We start from the raw sequence: 14,165 nt of genomic DNA on the forward strand, positions 1-14,165 counted from the left end.
GAATCACCAGTCAAGAGCTGGTTTTGATTAAATTTTTAACCATCCCCATGCCCCTCCAACCTGGGAATCCAAACTTGGGCTCAGAGGCCAAGATAGAAGGAGACCCTCATTTATACCAGACTAGATGAGAAGGAGCCTTGTGCATGGGAAAAACAACTCCTTACTTGAAATTACACTAGAACTGTTGGAGGGTTTGGGAAAGAATAAGTTCCTGGGGTAAACAACTCCCTATTTGGGATTGCCTGCAATAGAGACTTCTTACACTTTAGTGTTTCTTACTCTTTTTCCTCTCTCTCCACTGAGTGACCTCCCTATCTTACTTGGGGCTTCACTGACCATTAATCATTGCTACAACCCAAGTAATCATTTCCTACATTGATGATGGTGGTGATGACAGAATCCATTGTAGTGGGAAATATGGTGATGGGATGGATGGTATACCAGCGATGGAGGTGGGCATACTGATGGCAGAAATGATGGTGACTGGAATAGGGATGAAGGGTAGGGGGCTAGGGATAGTGGTAATAGTGATGTGGTTATGAGGGCAGTGGTGGTGATGATGGTGATAATAGTGGTGGTGGTCATGTTGAAGATATATAAGCTCCTGGAGAACAAGAATTTTGTCTCTCTTGTTAATCGTGTCATCAGAGCCTAGTAGTGGTGATGGTGATGGTGGTGGTGACTGCAGCTGATGGAGAAGGGTATCTGTGATTTGAGTGATAAGGGTGCTGGTAGTGGTGGGTAATAGAGTTAGAAGCAGGTAATGGAGATAGAGGTGGTGATTGTGGTAAAATTGATGGTGGTGACAATGGGTGATGTTACACTACTTCGGGCTTAATTGTACATGGGATGGAGAGGAATGCAGAAGATGCCACCTGGAACGGATGAAAATGTGCTTGTCTCATATTTCCCTCTGACTAATGGCCAAATTCCAATGACCATGCAGATTCTCCTCCCCCATCAGCACATCACCATGGGCAAGACTAGGCTCCTGCATCGGCTGAGGACTTAGAAGTTCATCTTGACCACCCTTCAGTCTTGGCTTGGTCTCAGCTCTTATCCTGGCCTTGACTCCTGAGTAGACAGTGGGAAAATCTCAGCAGGCCCCAGTGTATGACGATCAGAGACATGACACCCTCCACGTTCCCACTCCGGTCTCTTTTTTCCAGAGTGTCCCCCATGGACCTCTCTTTACTAACAAAGTCCCGTCCAGTGTCCTGGGTCTTTTGGCCCCTATCAAGCCCCTGATTGAGGAACCTTGCTCAAGCCACTCATTCCTCTGTGCCGCTGTCCTCAGAGCTCTCTTGGCCCTAGAACAGAAAAGATAGTCTTTCTGAGGGAGTGGAGAGAAGGTCAGCAGGGGGCTGGGCAGGTCCTCACCTGTGGAGCCAAGCCGTGACGGAAGTGAGTGTGCCTCGCAGGTCTCAGGCTCCTGGGGGAGGAGGGCGGGCAGGGGTTCTCTGTAACCCTCTAAAGCTGGCCTCCTTGGCGTAGCCCACTCCTGCCACAGGCTTGGTCCTGCCCCCCCTCACTCCTCTCTCTACTCCCCGAATCACACCAGTGACCACCACACTGAACCACACGTAGTCCTCACACCTCCACACCTTGCCCCCGCTGCTCTCTACGTGCCCAACTCCTGTTTCTCCTTCAAAATTCAGTCTAAGAGTCGTATTCGTCGGAGGGCCTTCCTTCAAGTTTGCAGTCTGACCTGGGAGGCCCTACCTGAGCCGCAGGTATCAGCGCACATAGAGCCTCGTGTAAAGTGAAAGTTAATTTACAGCCACCTCCTAGAGGGCACACTCTGCCTTGTCTCAGTTCCTGGATGGTGTCCCATGTCTGGCATAGCTTCTGGTACATGTGGGGCTCAGAATTAGTTGAACGAATGAATGATTGAAGGAATTCTAAACAACAATGAATGAATAGTCCTTGGCATTCTTTCATTCATTCATAATAATAAAAGAAATTAAAAAATAGAACAAGATATTTTTCATCTACTTGATTATTCCGGGGATTTCTCCTAGAATTAGACGTAAGCAAAGATTGGAGCCAGGATGTTGATTTTGGCACTATTTGAAATAGTGAGAAGTTGGAAAGACTCTAATGAAAGCACAATGTGGAGCTGGTTAGATAGATGATAGAACATTCATGCCATGGACCATTACGTAGCCATTAAAAAGAACACGAGGATCCTCCTACATTGCTGGTGGGAGAGTAAAATGGTATAGCCCTTGTGGAAAAGTTTGGTAATTCCTCAACATATGAAACATAGAGTTACCATATGACCCAGCAATTCTACTTCTATATTCTACCTATATACTTAGAATATAGACCCAAGAGAAATGAAAACATATGCTCACACAAACACTTGTAAATGAATGTTCATAGCAGCATTATCCATAATAGCCAAAAGGTAGAAGCAACCCAAAGTCCATCGGTTGATGACTGGATAAACAAAATGTTGTCTATCCACACAACAGAATATCATTCAGCCCTGAAAAGGAATGAAGTACTGATAAAAAACTAAATATGATGAACCTTGGAAACATGCTGTGTAAAGAAGGCAGTCACAAGAGCCACATAGGGTGTGATTCCAGTGATATGAAATGTCCAAAACAGGCAAATCTATATAGAGCCAGAAAGTAGATTGCCTAGGGCTAGAGGGGTTGGGGGGAAATGGGAGTGACTGCTATAGGTATGGAGTTTCTTTCTGAGGTGATGGAAATGTTCTAAAATTGATTGTGATGATTGGTTGTACAACTCTATGATATACTAAAAACAAGGAAGATCTGTATTTGAAGACATTGCTGGGTGTAAAAATCATGTTTCCGAATAGTAGGTGTAATATGCTCCTCTATTTATAAGAAATATATGTGGAGAGAGTGCTATTATTATAAACATAAAAGAAGGTCTGAGATGGTGTACACCAAGTGGTTCACAGGGGTTACCTGTAGATGGTCACATCTGTGGATGGGAGGCTTTCACGTTCGATTTTATATGCTTTTAGCGCTTGCCTTTTTACTACAAATATGACCTGCTTTTGACATTTTTGAACAAGAAGGAAGGTAAAAGCACGTGGGGGCCCCACCGAAATCTAGTGAATCAGACCCTAGAGCCCCCTTGCATCGCGTCAAAAGAAAGGGGGGCCCAGGAAGTCACGGAGGGAAACAGGAGATGGTTACACAGGTTCTGGAATGTCAGAGCTGTGGTGGAGTGGTCTTCTCGGAGGGAGAGCAGGACATCAAAGCCTGGGCCCTTCTCTCTCTGATCTCAGACAGGGCTGGGAGCCTACCCTGGGACAGAAATTATTTACGTATTGCCTAGGTGAAAGATTCACACGTAGTGAACCTAGGGTCCAAAATGCAAGAAGTACAGCGAGTACACTATACTGCAGCCTCCCTCCCCCCAGCTCGCCTCCCAGAGCAGCCAGAGGCCTCTAACTCATCTGCCCAGTTGGACATTACACACACAGTTCTTTCACTGTACACAAAAAGCCGCCTCCTTCATGGTAGAGCTTCACAGTCCCCCACGATGTCACACGGGTGGCCATGTTCTACTAACAGGCCCCAATTAACGGACATTTAGATGACTTCTGAGCACTTGCTTTTACAGGTCTACAGTCTCTTACCCAAACCATCGAAAATCTTTTAGAATCCAGAATATATTTATATTTAGAAAGGCAACTCAGTGCATATTCCATATATTATGAAACACCCTAGGAGGATCTAAGGCAGCGCCGTGCAGTCAAACACATGAATATTTCCACTGCAAACATGTATGGTAAATGGAATTAATAAAGACTATAAACGGTCTTGGCAGGTTTTGTTACCAAGTGAGTTTATGCCAATCTAATGGGGAGACTCCCAAGTTTCAGAAACTTTTGGCTTTCGGAATTGCAGGTGAGGCTTTGCAGAGTTCAAAGAATGCTGCCATGAATAACTTGGGACACATATAATTTTGCAAGTTTACAAGTATATCCACAGGATACATTTCTAGGAGTGGAGGCTCTGTTCATTTGTGATTTACATAGGTTTTGTTAGAATAATGACCATTTATCTTCCTTGCCTGTAAGCTGCTGTACTTTATGGTTTTCCAAACACTTGTATTTTTGTCTGTTAATTTGGGGGGCAATGAAAATTCTCCCTCCCTCCCTCTCTGCACAAAGCTAGACTTAGAGTCTCTGGGAGCCAGGGGAGCCAAGAGAGCCTGAGCTTTGCTGTCAGAGACAGCAGGACCATCCCCTTCCACCAGCGTAAGCCTGAGCAAATTTCCAGTATCCATCCTGAGCTTCCATATCCTTTTCTGTAGACAATCTGCCTCCATGACAGTCCCTCCCCACTTTCCCACCAACCTGCTCTCTTCTCTCCTGTCTACCCCCAGCCCCAGGGCCTGGGCTTTGCCCTCTCTCCCAAATGAAAAAGAGTCCAGGCCAACAGAAAGAAAGGTCCACAGGCTTTTTAATGGTGTGATGGCTACTTCCCTTCCGAGACCCGATCTAATCATGACAGGGGCTTCCAGGGGGTGGGGGTGGCGGGTGGACAGGTGCAAGGTGGGCAGAGGCCATGCAGTGACTAGGAGGGGTGGGGGAGGGTGTTACATTCTTTTTGGCATGTAAACATTCTTCAGTGGCTTCCCCAGGGGGAGGGCAGGGGCAACTCTCTGCCCCCTACCCCATGACCACCAGGGCTGGTCCCCGGAGCTGAGAAGACTGAGCAAGCCAGGCCCCTGCGAGGATCTGGGAAGGGGGCAGCCCACGGGTTTGGGGCCCGGCTCCTCGCCTGCACCTTCTTCGTGCACAGTGCGGCTGGGGAGGGGAGGCATGTTTTGGGGTGAGCAGACCTGCATCCGAGCCAGTGACACAGGCTGTGGTGATGAGGAAATGCTGGAGGGGTGTGGTGGTGGTGGTGTGACACTCTTTTATAGAGAAGGCGCTCAGGACTGGGAAGGCTTGGTGGCAGGGAATGGGTGCCCAAGGGGGAAGAAGCTGCAGCTGGGGGTGGGGGCACTGGAAGGTGTGGTTTCCTCTGCCCTGGATCCTTCTGAGGGAGAAGAGCAGAGTCAGTCCCCTAGCCCCCTCGCACACTCGCCCCTTCCTCTCCTCCCCCCACCTCAGTGACATTCAATGACGCAGAGGCCTGAGGTCAGTTGGGAGCCCTAGGGAGGTCCGGAATCCCAAAGGCAGACAGGGTTTTGTGTCTCTGCCCAGCTCCAGTGCTGGGTGAAGCGAGAGGGTGGGATGGGCCTGGGGCTCTCTCAGGCCGCCCCCTTTTCCCTCCCAACACCAAACCAGGGTGTTGTTGGTCCTGGGGCAGGGGTGAGGCTGGGGGCCCTACATTCACAGTTCGGTTGGTGGCAAGGAGCAGGCCCAGGACCTGGGCACCAGGGGCATGCCCGGGTCCCCACCTGGCACGAGCTGATTGTCATTCGGAGAAGCTCTAGGTGGGAGGGAGTGGCCCTTCCTCCACCCCCTCTGCTGGATCCAGAGGGCAGCAGAGGCCTTGGGAGGGTCTCGGGTTGACAAAGAGGGCTCTGTCCGGAGAGGTTTCCTGAGTGTTCTGGGAGCTTCTGCGTCAGCATTGGGTGAATCTCGAAGGCCATCCACCCTGGAGTCCTCCCCTGGGCTGGTCTGCAGAGAAACCACCACCTTGGCATAGAAGCAGCTGCCCAAGCTGCCGACTCTCCATCAGGGGCTTCAGCTGGCACCACCAGGCTTCTCTCGGGGCCAATTTCCTCACGGGCATCCTTCTAAGTGATGGTGGCTGGATGCTGCCAGATCACTGGGGCAGGCTGGGACCTTTCTTCCTCTTCCCTTGGTTGTCTTGCCTTGCTGTCTATGACCCAGGGAAGAACAGAGGGGCCAGGCCAGGGGACAGAGGCTGTGTGTGCTGAGGATGGAGAAGGCCTGCAGGGGACCTGTCCCAGAGAGGCAGGGCTGGCTATCCCTTCTGCAGCCCCTTGGCCCAGATGTAGGCAGTTGAGGCTGATGATGAGTTGGGATGAACTATGCAGGAGCCAGACCCAGGAGGAGGCCCCATATCCATTCACGGAGCAGCAGAGGCCTCACCCGCTGCAGGGACTGCTCGGCCACATGGGCTGGGATTAGGACAAGAGGGGACAGGCCGAAGGGTGAGCTGGAGGCGGAGGGGGCTGGGGCTGGACCTATCACACAAGCATACAATCTGGAAGTTAAAAGGGCCTTTCTGCCTTGAGTCCAGGGGCCAGCTGTCTGTCTGTCTGCCTATTTCTGCTCTCTCTCCCACTGGGGGAGATGATGGTCTGATCCAGCCTACTCCCCACAGGCAGGAGGACAGGGATGGTGACCCAGCTAGAACTGAGTCCGTGAACCTCCAAAGGGCCACTGCAGAGAAGATGATAACCAGCCGTTCTCCACCTGCACTGAATTCAGGAGAGAGAGAAGTTGGCTGAAACTGCAGTAGGCAAGATTGAGGTTAGATGGCAAGACGGAATTCCTGATGGTGAGGGATCCTGAGCACTAGATCCGGGGACAAACGGAAGGGGTGAAACCTTTTTTAAAGCCCCCCTCTAACTTCCCATTGGGAAACACTTGCCCAGGAAGGCAGCCCACACACACTTGATGGTTCCCACTGAGGTCCCACACAAACTAAGGGGGAGGGGGTCTTGGCACCCTAGAGGCGCAAGGGAGCACCCTTCCCCCATCACCTGTCCACTGCCTCCTACAGGGGTGTCCAGGATGACTGACTTTGGGGCAGGTCAGACCTGCCTCCTCACACCACAGTAGACCAATGGCTCCTAGGTCTCACCTCCCCAACCCCCATCTGGCAGCTGAGAAGAGCCCTTTCCAACCACCACAGCTCCGGGGAGATGTGAGATTAACCCCTAGTGGGAGGCTGGAGCCTCCACTTCTGGAATTTGAGGCTGCCTTTCCGAAAGGGTTGGGGCGTGTAGCTTTGGCTGGATGAGGGTCAGGAGGAGGGAAAGGCGCCGCAGGATGTGTAAGCAGAGTTCCCTGGGGGGGCTTGGAGAGCAGCAGAGGCCTGGTGGTTAGCAGGGCGTCCCCATTCGTGGAGTCCTTGGTGAAGAGTCGCTGAGCCTTCCCCGGGGCGTAGGGTGAGCCTGCCCCACCTGAAGGGCAGCAGGGGGAGGGGCGGAGACAGGGGAGGATGGGGAGGCGGACACTCCCCCCGCGGCGCCGCGCCCCCTTCCGCAGGGCCGGCGGGTGGGCGCGGCGTGTGCTGGCGCGCGTCCTCGCGGGTGCAGGCAGGAAGCTGGGGCCGCGGGTGGCGCGCGTCAGGCGCGTAAGGCTGTGCTGGGAGCTGTTCCAGTGTGGCCGGCTGCAGGTGGGGGGCCGGGGTGAGGGTGAGGGGCCACGGAGCGCCGCGCGCGTCATTATCTGGCCCCAGCCCGACCCTCCGCAACCCCCGCCCGGCCTTTGGTTGCGCGCTGAGTCTGGAGTTTCCCTCTGGGTCCTTTCTTGGGGGCCCCCGGGGAGGGGGTGCCTTCAGGCTGGGCCCGGGCCTGCGGGGCGCCCCGGGGTGGGGGGGCCCCCGGCCGGGCCTGGTGCGAGGGAGAGGGGCTCTCTTTGCGGGACAGGGACCGGCTCCGGGGGGAGGCGCTGGGATGGTGCGCAGAGGAGGCGGGGAGGCCGGGACTGCGCGGGGCTGGGGGCCTGGTGCCGGCTTGGGCTCGCCCTGGGCCCGGGCCACGGCTCGCCCTGGGCCCGGGCCACGGCTGTTTGGGACGGAGGTCAGCAGCAATGGCCGTCCCTGGGGGCTTCTGCAGCTGGAGCCTGCGGGAGGTGCGGAGGGCAGAAGGCAAGAGACAAGAGGAGGGCAAAGAAACAAAAAGACATTTTCAGAATCTCCCTGGGCATTGAGCTCCAGAGTCCTGCATCCTCAGAGCTGGATGAAACTGAGGAGACCTTGGCACAGATGGATAAACTGAGGCATGGTGCCCCATCCTCCAGAACGGGACCTCTAAGGGCCACACACTCCCAGGCTGCTACCAAAAGAGCTTGCTCCAGGCTTTGTTTGATGTCTCTGTTTTATCTTTAAAATTCGCGTGGATTTTACATTCTACTCTATTATATACCCATGTTTATATTAATATGTATAATGTTTTCTCCCAACTATTCTGGCCTTTATCCTTTGGCCTCAAATGCCCCATGGCACGCCAGAGGCTGTGTGTGGACCCCGCTGGCCCCCATCAACCTTTTCCCAAGCCTGGCCTCCTTGGAACCCCTCCAGACACACTCACTGCAGCCACTCCCTTGAGCCCAGTGAGAGGGCTGGGACCTGAGTCAGAAGAGAGACTTAGCTGCGGAGGTGGTGGACAGGGGGTGTGGCTGAGGGTCCTTCCTGAATTATCAATGGCCCTTGGCTCCAGGGAAGCGTCTGCTGGTGGAGGCCTTCTGTAGTCACCCTCTGCCTGCCCTGGGACTAGCAGCAGTTTCTCACCTGCTGGTGATGGCTGTGTCAGATGCTGGGGCCGCGCCTTGGGGTCTGTCAGGGGGCTGCTGGGCTGCGGCAGGCGTGGGCATGCGGATGCTGATGGGACGGGGGATCCGGCTCCGGGTGGCAGCAGCCCGCCCGGCTTTCCTGGGCACCGCGGGCTCAGAGGCAGGCGTGTCCTCCTCGGAGCCTGTGCCTGAGAGCGTCTCAGAGGCACGGCGCTGCTCCTCACTGGAAGAGGATGAGGCCCCAGAGGCGAGGCGCAGCAGCAGGCGGCCCTGCCTCTTCTCCATCACCAGCCGCGCCAGGTCCTGCTGCGGTCGCGCCCTCTTGCCCCACCGCTCTTTGGCCGACAGTGAGCCTGAGGGCTCCGAGCCTGTGTCCTCCTCAGACAGCAGGACAGGGATTCGGCTCCTGGGGCGAGGGCCTGGCCTGGCCTGGCGACTGGGGGAGATGGTGGCCAGTTTCTCGGGACCCGGCTCCAGCAGGGACGCCGGGGCTGGCCCATCGGCAAGGGCTGGGCCATTGGGCAGTGAGTCTGTGGTCACCTCCAAGGGGCTGCTCCCGGGGGGGGCGGACAGGACACAGCTCACCAGCCCCGATAGGGCAATGCCGTTCTCCAGGTATACGGAGGCCCCCTCCTCCTCAGCCCTTCCATCAGAGGGCACCTCCAGGCCCAGCTCCCCCCCAGCGCTGAGCTCCTCAGACCGGGAGGCTTGTCCACCAGAAGACATGACATTGAGGTGGGTTTTCTCTGCAATGTGCACAAAGGTCCTCTCGACTTTGGTGAAGGGCGAGGAGGTGACTGCCACTCCCCCTGCCCCTATGGTCACTGCCCCAGCCCCCGGCCCTGTCCCGGTCCCAGGGGGCTTGGGCTCAGACTTGAGGACAGAGGACAGGGTGCCTGGCTCTGACACGTCCAGCTGGCTGCCGGTGGGCTGGGGCCGTTCGTGCTGAGGAGTGAGGGCAGCCAGAGTGCCCAGGTCAGGGTCGGGGGCCAGGTCGGCAGTGACAGGCGACTTCTTCATGTCGCCAGGGGAGACGAGCACCAGCGTTTTGGAGCCCTCCTCAGGCTCCAGGTCCCCGTCAGCCATGGAGGCTCGGCCCCTGGACTCTTTCTGATCATCGGCCAGCAGCGTGGACGGGGCGCCCTCCTGGCTCCGGTCCGTGCTCCTCTCGCTGCCCTCACTGCTGGAGCCACTGTGTGGCCCCAGCACCTCCCCCAGGGCCACTGCCTCCTCCTCCTCCTCTTCTTCCTCCTCTTCTTCCTCCTCTTCCTCCTCCTCCTCCTCTTCTTCTTCCTCCTCTTCTTCCTCCTCCTCCTCCTCCTCCTCCTCTTCCTCCTCCTCCTCCTCCTCTTCCTCCTTCCCATTCGTTTGAGGCTGAACAGGCGCCAGCGGGACCTGCGGGGTGGCAAGTAGCATGTGCGAGAAGTCCACCCTCCGGACCCTGTTGAGCAGCCGAGCCCGTTCGCGGTAATCGGAAAGATCCTTCTTGTAGTCCTGGTAGGGCAGGCTCAGGGGCACAGCTCGCGGGAGACCATTCACCTCAAACGGGGGCGCCACGGAGAACACCTGCAAGGGGCACACACAGGGACCCACTGAGGTCACCCCCCCATCCTGGGCCGGAGAAGGCCCGACTGCACTCCCAGGCTACGAGGCCCACGCGACTGTGAGTTCCACTAGAGCACATGCTGGGGCTGTTTTGCTCATCGCTCTGTCCCCAGGGCTTAGAATGGTCCCTGGCACCTAGTAAGTGCTCAATAAATCTCTGATGAATAACTGTGTTCGTGCTCCAGGTCCCCTGAGGTCCCAGGCCTTGATCCTGGTGGCTTTTCTGTCTACCAGTCTTCCATTTACCCCCACTCTTCTGTATCCTATGTGTATCCTGAAACCCAGAGGCAGCTCTAGTTCAATCAACAGAAGAAAATGACAACTGCAAGCCATCATAGCCACCATGTAGGAAACCAGGTCCAGAGAGAGGCAGCAAGTGTCTGGGTCAGCCCTCACTGCCTCCTCACGGGGCACAGTTCCTCTGCAGCCAGGGAGCTGGCCACCAGGGCCACCAGAACCTGTCAGACAAGGGCAAAGTTCAGGCTGTCCTCCACCCCTTGAAGTGCAGGCTGGGCCCCTGGAGCTCCAGCCCCCTTCCCACCTGCCTGTCAGCCAGGAATTTTCCCGTCCTCTGTAGGTATGTGTTGAGTCCACACTTCCTCCAACAACTCACAGCCAGCCTGTGAAAGGCAGTTTCTTTTCACTTGATTAAGTTTTACCCTTTGAAGCTTTGTGCAGAGTTCTTGGCAATGTGATGGCATGTCCTTGGTTTTCTAGATTCTTGCCACATCTGCCCTTAGCCCCCTTCCTTCCAGACTCAAAAGGCCTGACCATCTCACCAGGACCTCAGCTGCTGTGTCTTCTCTAGCTCTGCCCTTGTCAATCACACACATCCCCAGGCACCCACAATGCACCAGGCCCCATTAGGGCGGACATGGCTTTGTTCCTGGTGGGATGGTACTGATGGTATCCAGCACTTCGTTAGCCTTTTGAACACACAGGGCCTCTGTTTTCCTAAACACAACCCAGGCAGACCAGAAGCCCTGGAGGGGCTCCAACACCTTCAGGTGCCATCCAGACTCTCAGGGAGTCCTGCCAGGCATTCCTCTTGAACATCTGTGTCTGCTGCCCTATGCCCCTGGGCACAGCCCTGTCCTGCCTCGTGGTTCCCCAGCCATCAGCCTTTTTCCATTCTGCATTGCCCATCCGTTCTTTTTACAGCTGCCCAAGTGATCTTCCTGAAACTTAAATCTGATCCCATTTCTGTCTGCGTCAAACCTGCAGAAACCTATGGTGGGTCCCACAGTCCTCAGGAGACAGTTTCAGTCTTTGGCTTGGCACAAGAGCATCCCCACCCCCCCCACTTGTCCCCACCCCACCGCATGATCTGACTCCTACCTTGTGCTCCAACCTCACTTTGAGCAGCACCCTCTGGTCCCCCACTTACGTTCCAGCAGTTCTCTAAATGCCTCATGCATCTCACACTTCTGGGTCTTTCCCTAGGCAGTTTCCTTTGCCCAGGGGGTCCTCTCACTCTCTCTATTGACATGACAAATTCCTATTCTTCCTCCAGGACCCAGCTAAAACAGCTCATTTCCCCAAAAGCTGCTTGTCCACCCACCAAGCCGACTTCATCACTCTACTTGTTTTCCCACATCCTTCCGTTACAGAACCTTCCACCCTCTATTTCACAAACACGTGTTTACATGGCTCTCTTTCTTGATAAACACTGAGCCTCTTAAGGGTTTTTCATTCATTCATTCAAGAAGTCCTTGAATGTCTATTGCCTTGGCCGCTGTGTTAGAGGCTGTGAATTTGTGGATCAGCAAGACAGATCTGGTCCTTGTTTTCATGGAGTGTGAAATCTTTAGATTAGGAAATTAAATGGGGATAATGCATTCTCCACAAAGGCTGTGACCATAAATGAGGTCATGTTAGCCATGAGGCTGACTTATAGCGGTTGACTGATAAATGTTAGCTCCCTCCCCACCCTGCCCCCCACCTCCTACCCCCACCCTGCTCACTCTGGTTTGAAGATCATTGATTCCTTCCTCAACCCCAGAAACTCCTGGATGCCACACCTGTGGGCGGGGGGTGGGGGGTGGGGAAAGAAGGGGCTCTCCCAGCTGAGGTCTCTGTGCAGTCAGCCCAAAGGCTGGTGGAGGGGAAGGAATCCCCAAGCCCAAGATTTGCTCGAGGCTGTGACTTCTCCCCTCCTTAACTGCCATAATCTTCCTCACAGTCAGACCATCAGTGAGGCCTTGATGGAGTGGGGAGGAGCGATGCAAGACAAAATAGCATCGGACACTGGACAGGACTCCAGCACACTCGGGGGTGTGTTCTGATTATGTTTTTATCCTGTCTGGCTCAGAGCTCACCCACCCAGCACTAGATACATCCTACCCAGCAGGGATGTCCTTCAGCCCCACCAAGCCATTCTTTCTCAGCAGAACCTCTGCCTATGTTCCCTGTCCCATCTCTGACACTTCGGGCATCCCTGTTAGAACCACCGTTTCCCTTGCCATCCGGCCAGTTTTTGGATCTCTCAGGAAAAGCCCCATCCGTAGGATGGATCCTCTCCTCACAGTGCCCACATTAGATGATCACAGCTGGAACCCTCTCTCCTTTCATCTCAAAGCCCTCCCCTTCCATCACATGAGGGATGAGAGCTGGAAATCAGGCATCGCCGATAATATCAGACGGGGAAACTGAGGCTTGGAGAGAAGCATCAACATGCCCAAGTCACAAAGCACACCACCCAGGGCAGCCCAGAGCTCAGGATTCTCTCCACTGCCTCACCGGCCTCCCATCCTCCCACGTGGAGAAACTCAGGACCCTCTGCCCTCTAGCAGAGCTGTGAACCTCAGAGTAGGGACAGGTTTGCCCTGCGGATCACTGCCAAGCCCACCCTGGCCTGGGCATGCTGGGTTTTCTATTTCAAAGCCCCTCCCCATCTGGCTCCATGTTGGGGAGGGCCAGGGCTGGGCTCAAGTTCCTCCTTCCTCAGAGAGCGGGAGGTCCTCCCACACCCCTTCTGGCCTCTCCTGGATGCCTGGGCCCAATGAGTATTCATGCATTTGCTCATGTGATCCTGTGCTCATTCAATCAGCCAACGGTCACAGGATAGCCTCTGTGTGATTGGCCCTATAGGCCTGAGGACACCATGGGAGGGGGACAGCAGTGACACTCTCCCAGTCTGTCTCAGAGGGAAGAAACAGTGCTGGGTGTCACCAAGCGGAAGTCGGGGTCTGGGGAAGCTCACACCTTCCTGCTCCCTTCCCAGGGCAGTGGCCCTTTATGATTCCAGTCTGCTTATCGTGGTACTCCAGCATGCTTGGCACAACGTGACTTGGGGGTGCTTTTTAAAAAAGCAGAGCCCTGAGTCCTACTCCCTAGATTCTGTAGGTCAGAGTTGAGGCCCAGAAACCTGTTTCAAAGCTCCCTGGTGAGCCGATGGAGTTTGGCCAAAGGCAGATGTGGTGAGGGTGAATAGTGTGGGAGGAGGAGAGGCAGGCCTTTGGAGCTGAGACAGAGAGAATGAAAGCCTCAGCCCTGCCCCTGCCTCCGCTGAGCCCAGAGCAGTGGCATGTGGCCTCACCAGCTTCAGAACTCAGCCCAAGCCCGTGTTTACTCCAGTCAGCCGGAGAAGTGAACAGAGGTAGACGGACCAGACTCCCAACTGCCCCTGCTACCAACAAAACTGGGCTCTCCTCAGCCTTGACTTCTCTGCTACTGACGCTGGAGACAGGTTACTCCACATACCCCCATCCCCACATAGCGTGCATTGAGCAACTCTCCTGCCTGGACCCTAGCCAGTCCCAGACATTGTGCACTGCACATCAGCCCACAGTTCCAAGGGCAAAGAAGGGGGGCTGCCGATGGACAAGAGGAGTGTGAACTCTGACACCCTGCCCCTCCCTCACTGCAGGGCGGGGAGGGCTTTGTGCCTCTCACAGCAGTGCCCCATCTCCTCCCTCAGCGGCTGCCCAGCGCATACCTCCCATCTCCCCTCCTCCCCAGGGGACCCCCCCCAATTGCCATAATTTCCCAGACTGAAAATTGGAGATGAGAAGTCAACAGGGTAGCTTCCTCTGCCCACCTCTGCCTTTCCCAGATTCTTCATCTGTCTGTCCGGGTCTCTATTCTCAAACCACGTCTGCCAAGCCAAGAGCCCTCCCTCTGCTCC

The 14,165-nt window shown here is 55.1% G+C and overlaps 1 protein-coding gene across 1 annotated transcript in view; it reads right to left on the bottom strand.

Annotated features, from left to right (window-relative positions):
• Window positions 1-7,365: 7,365 nt before the first annotated feature.
• TTBK1 (tau tubulin kinase 1) overlaps window positions 7,366-14,165 on the bottom strand; it is a gene marked incomplete at its 3' end in the record, with an annotated part of 38,887 nt that continues 32,087 nt past the window's right edge. The window contains exons 14-15 of the mRNA XM_082664402.1: window positions 8,433-10,000; window positions 7,366-7,765 (exon numbers count right to left, since the gene is read on the bottom strand). Of these exons, the coding sequence (XP_082520528.1) occupies window positions 7,366-7,765; window positions 8,433-10,000 (1,968 nt within the window). The remainder of the gene's footprint in view (window positions 7,766-8,432; window positions 10,001-14,165) is intronic.

Source organism: Grampus griseus (assembly GCF_964374135.1).
Source record: "Grampus griseus genome assembly, chromosome: 10".
Classification (NCBI taxonomy): Eukaryota; Metazoa; Chordata; class Mammalia; order Artiodactyla; family Delphinidae; genus Grampus; species Grampus griseus.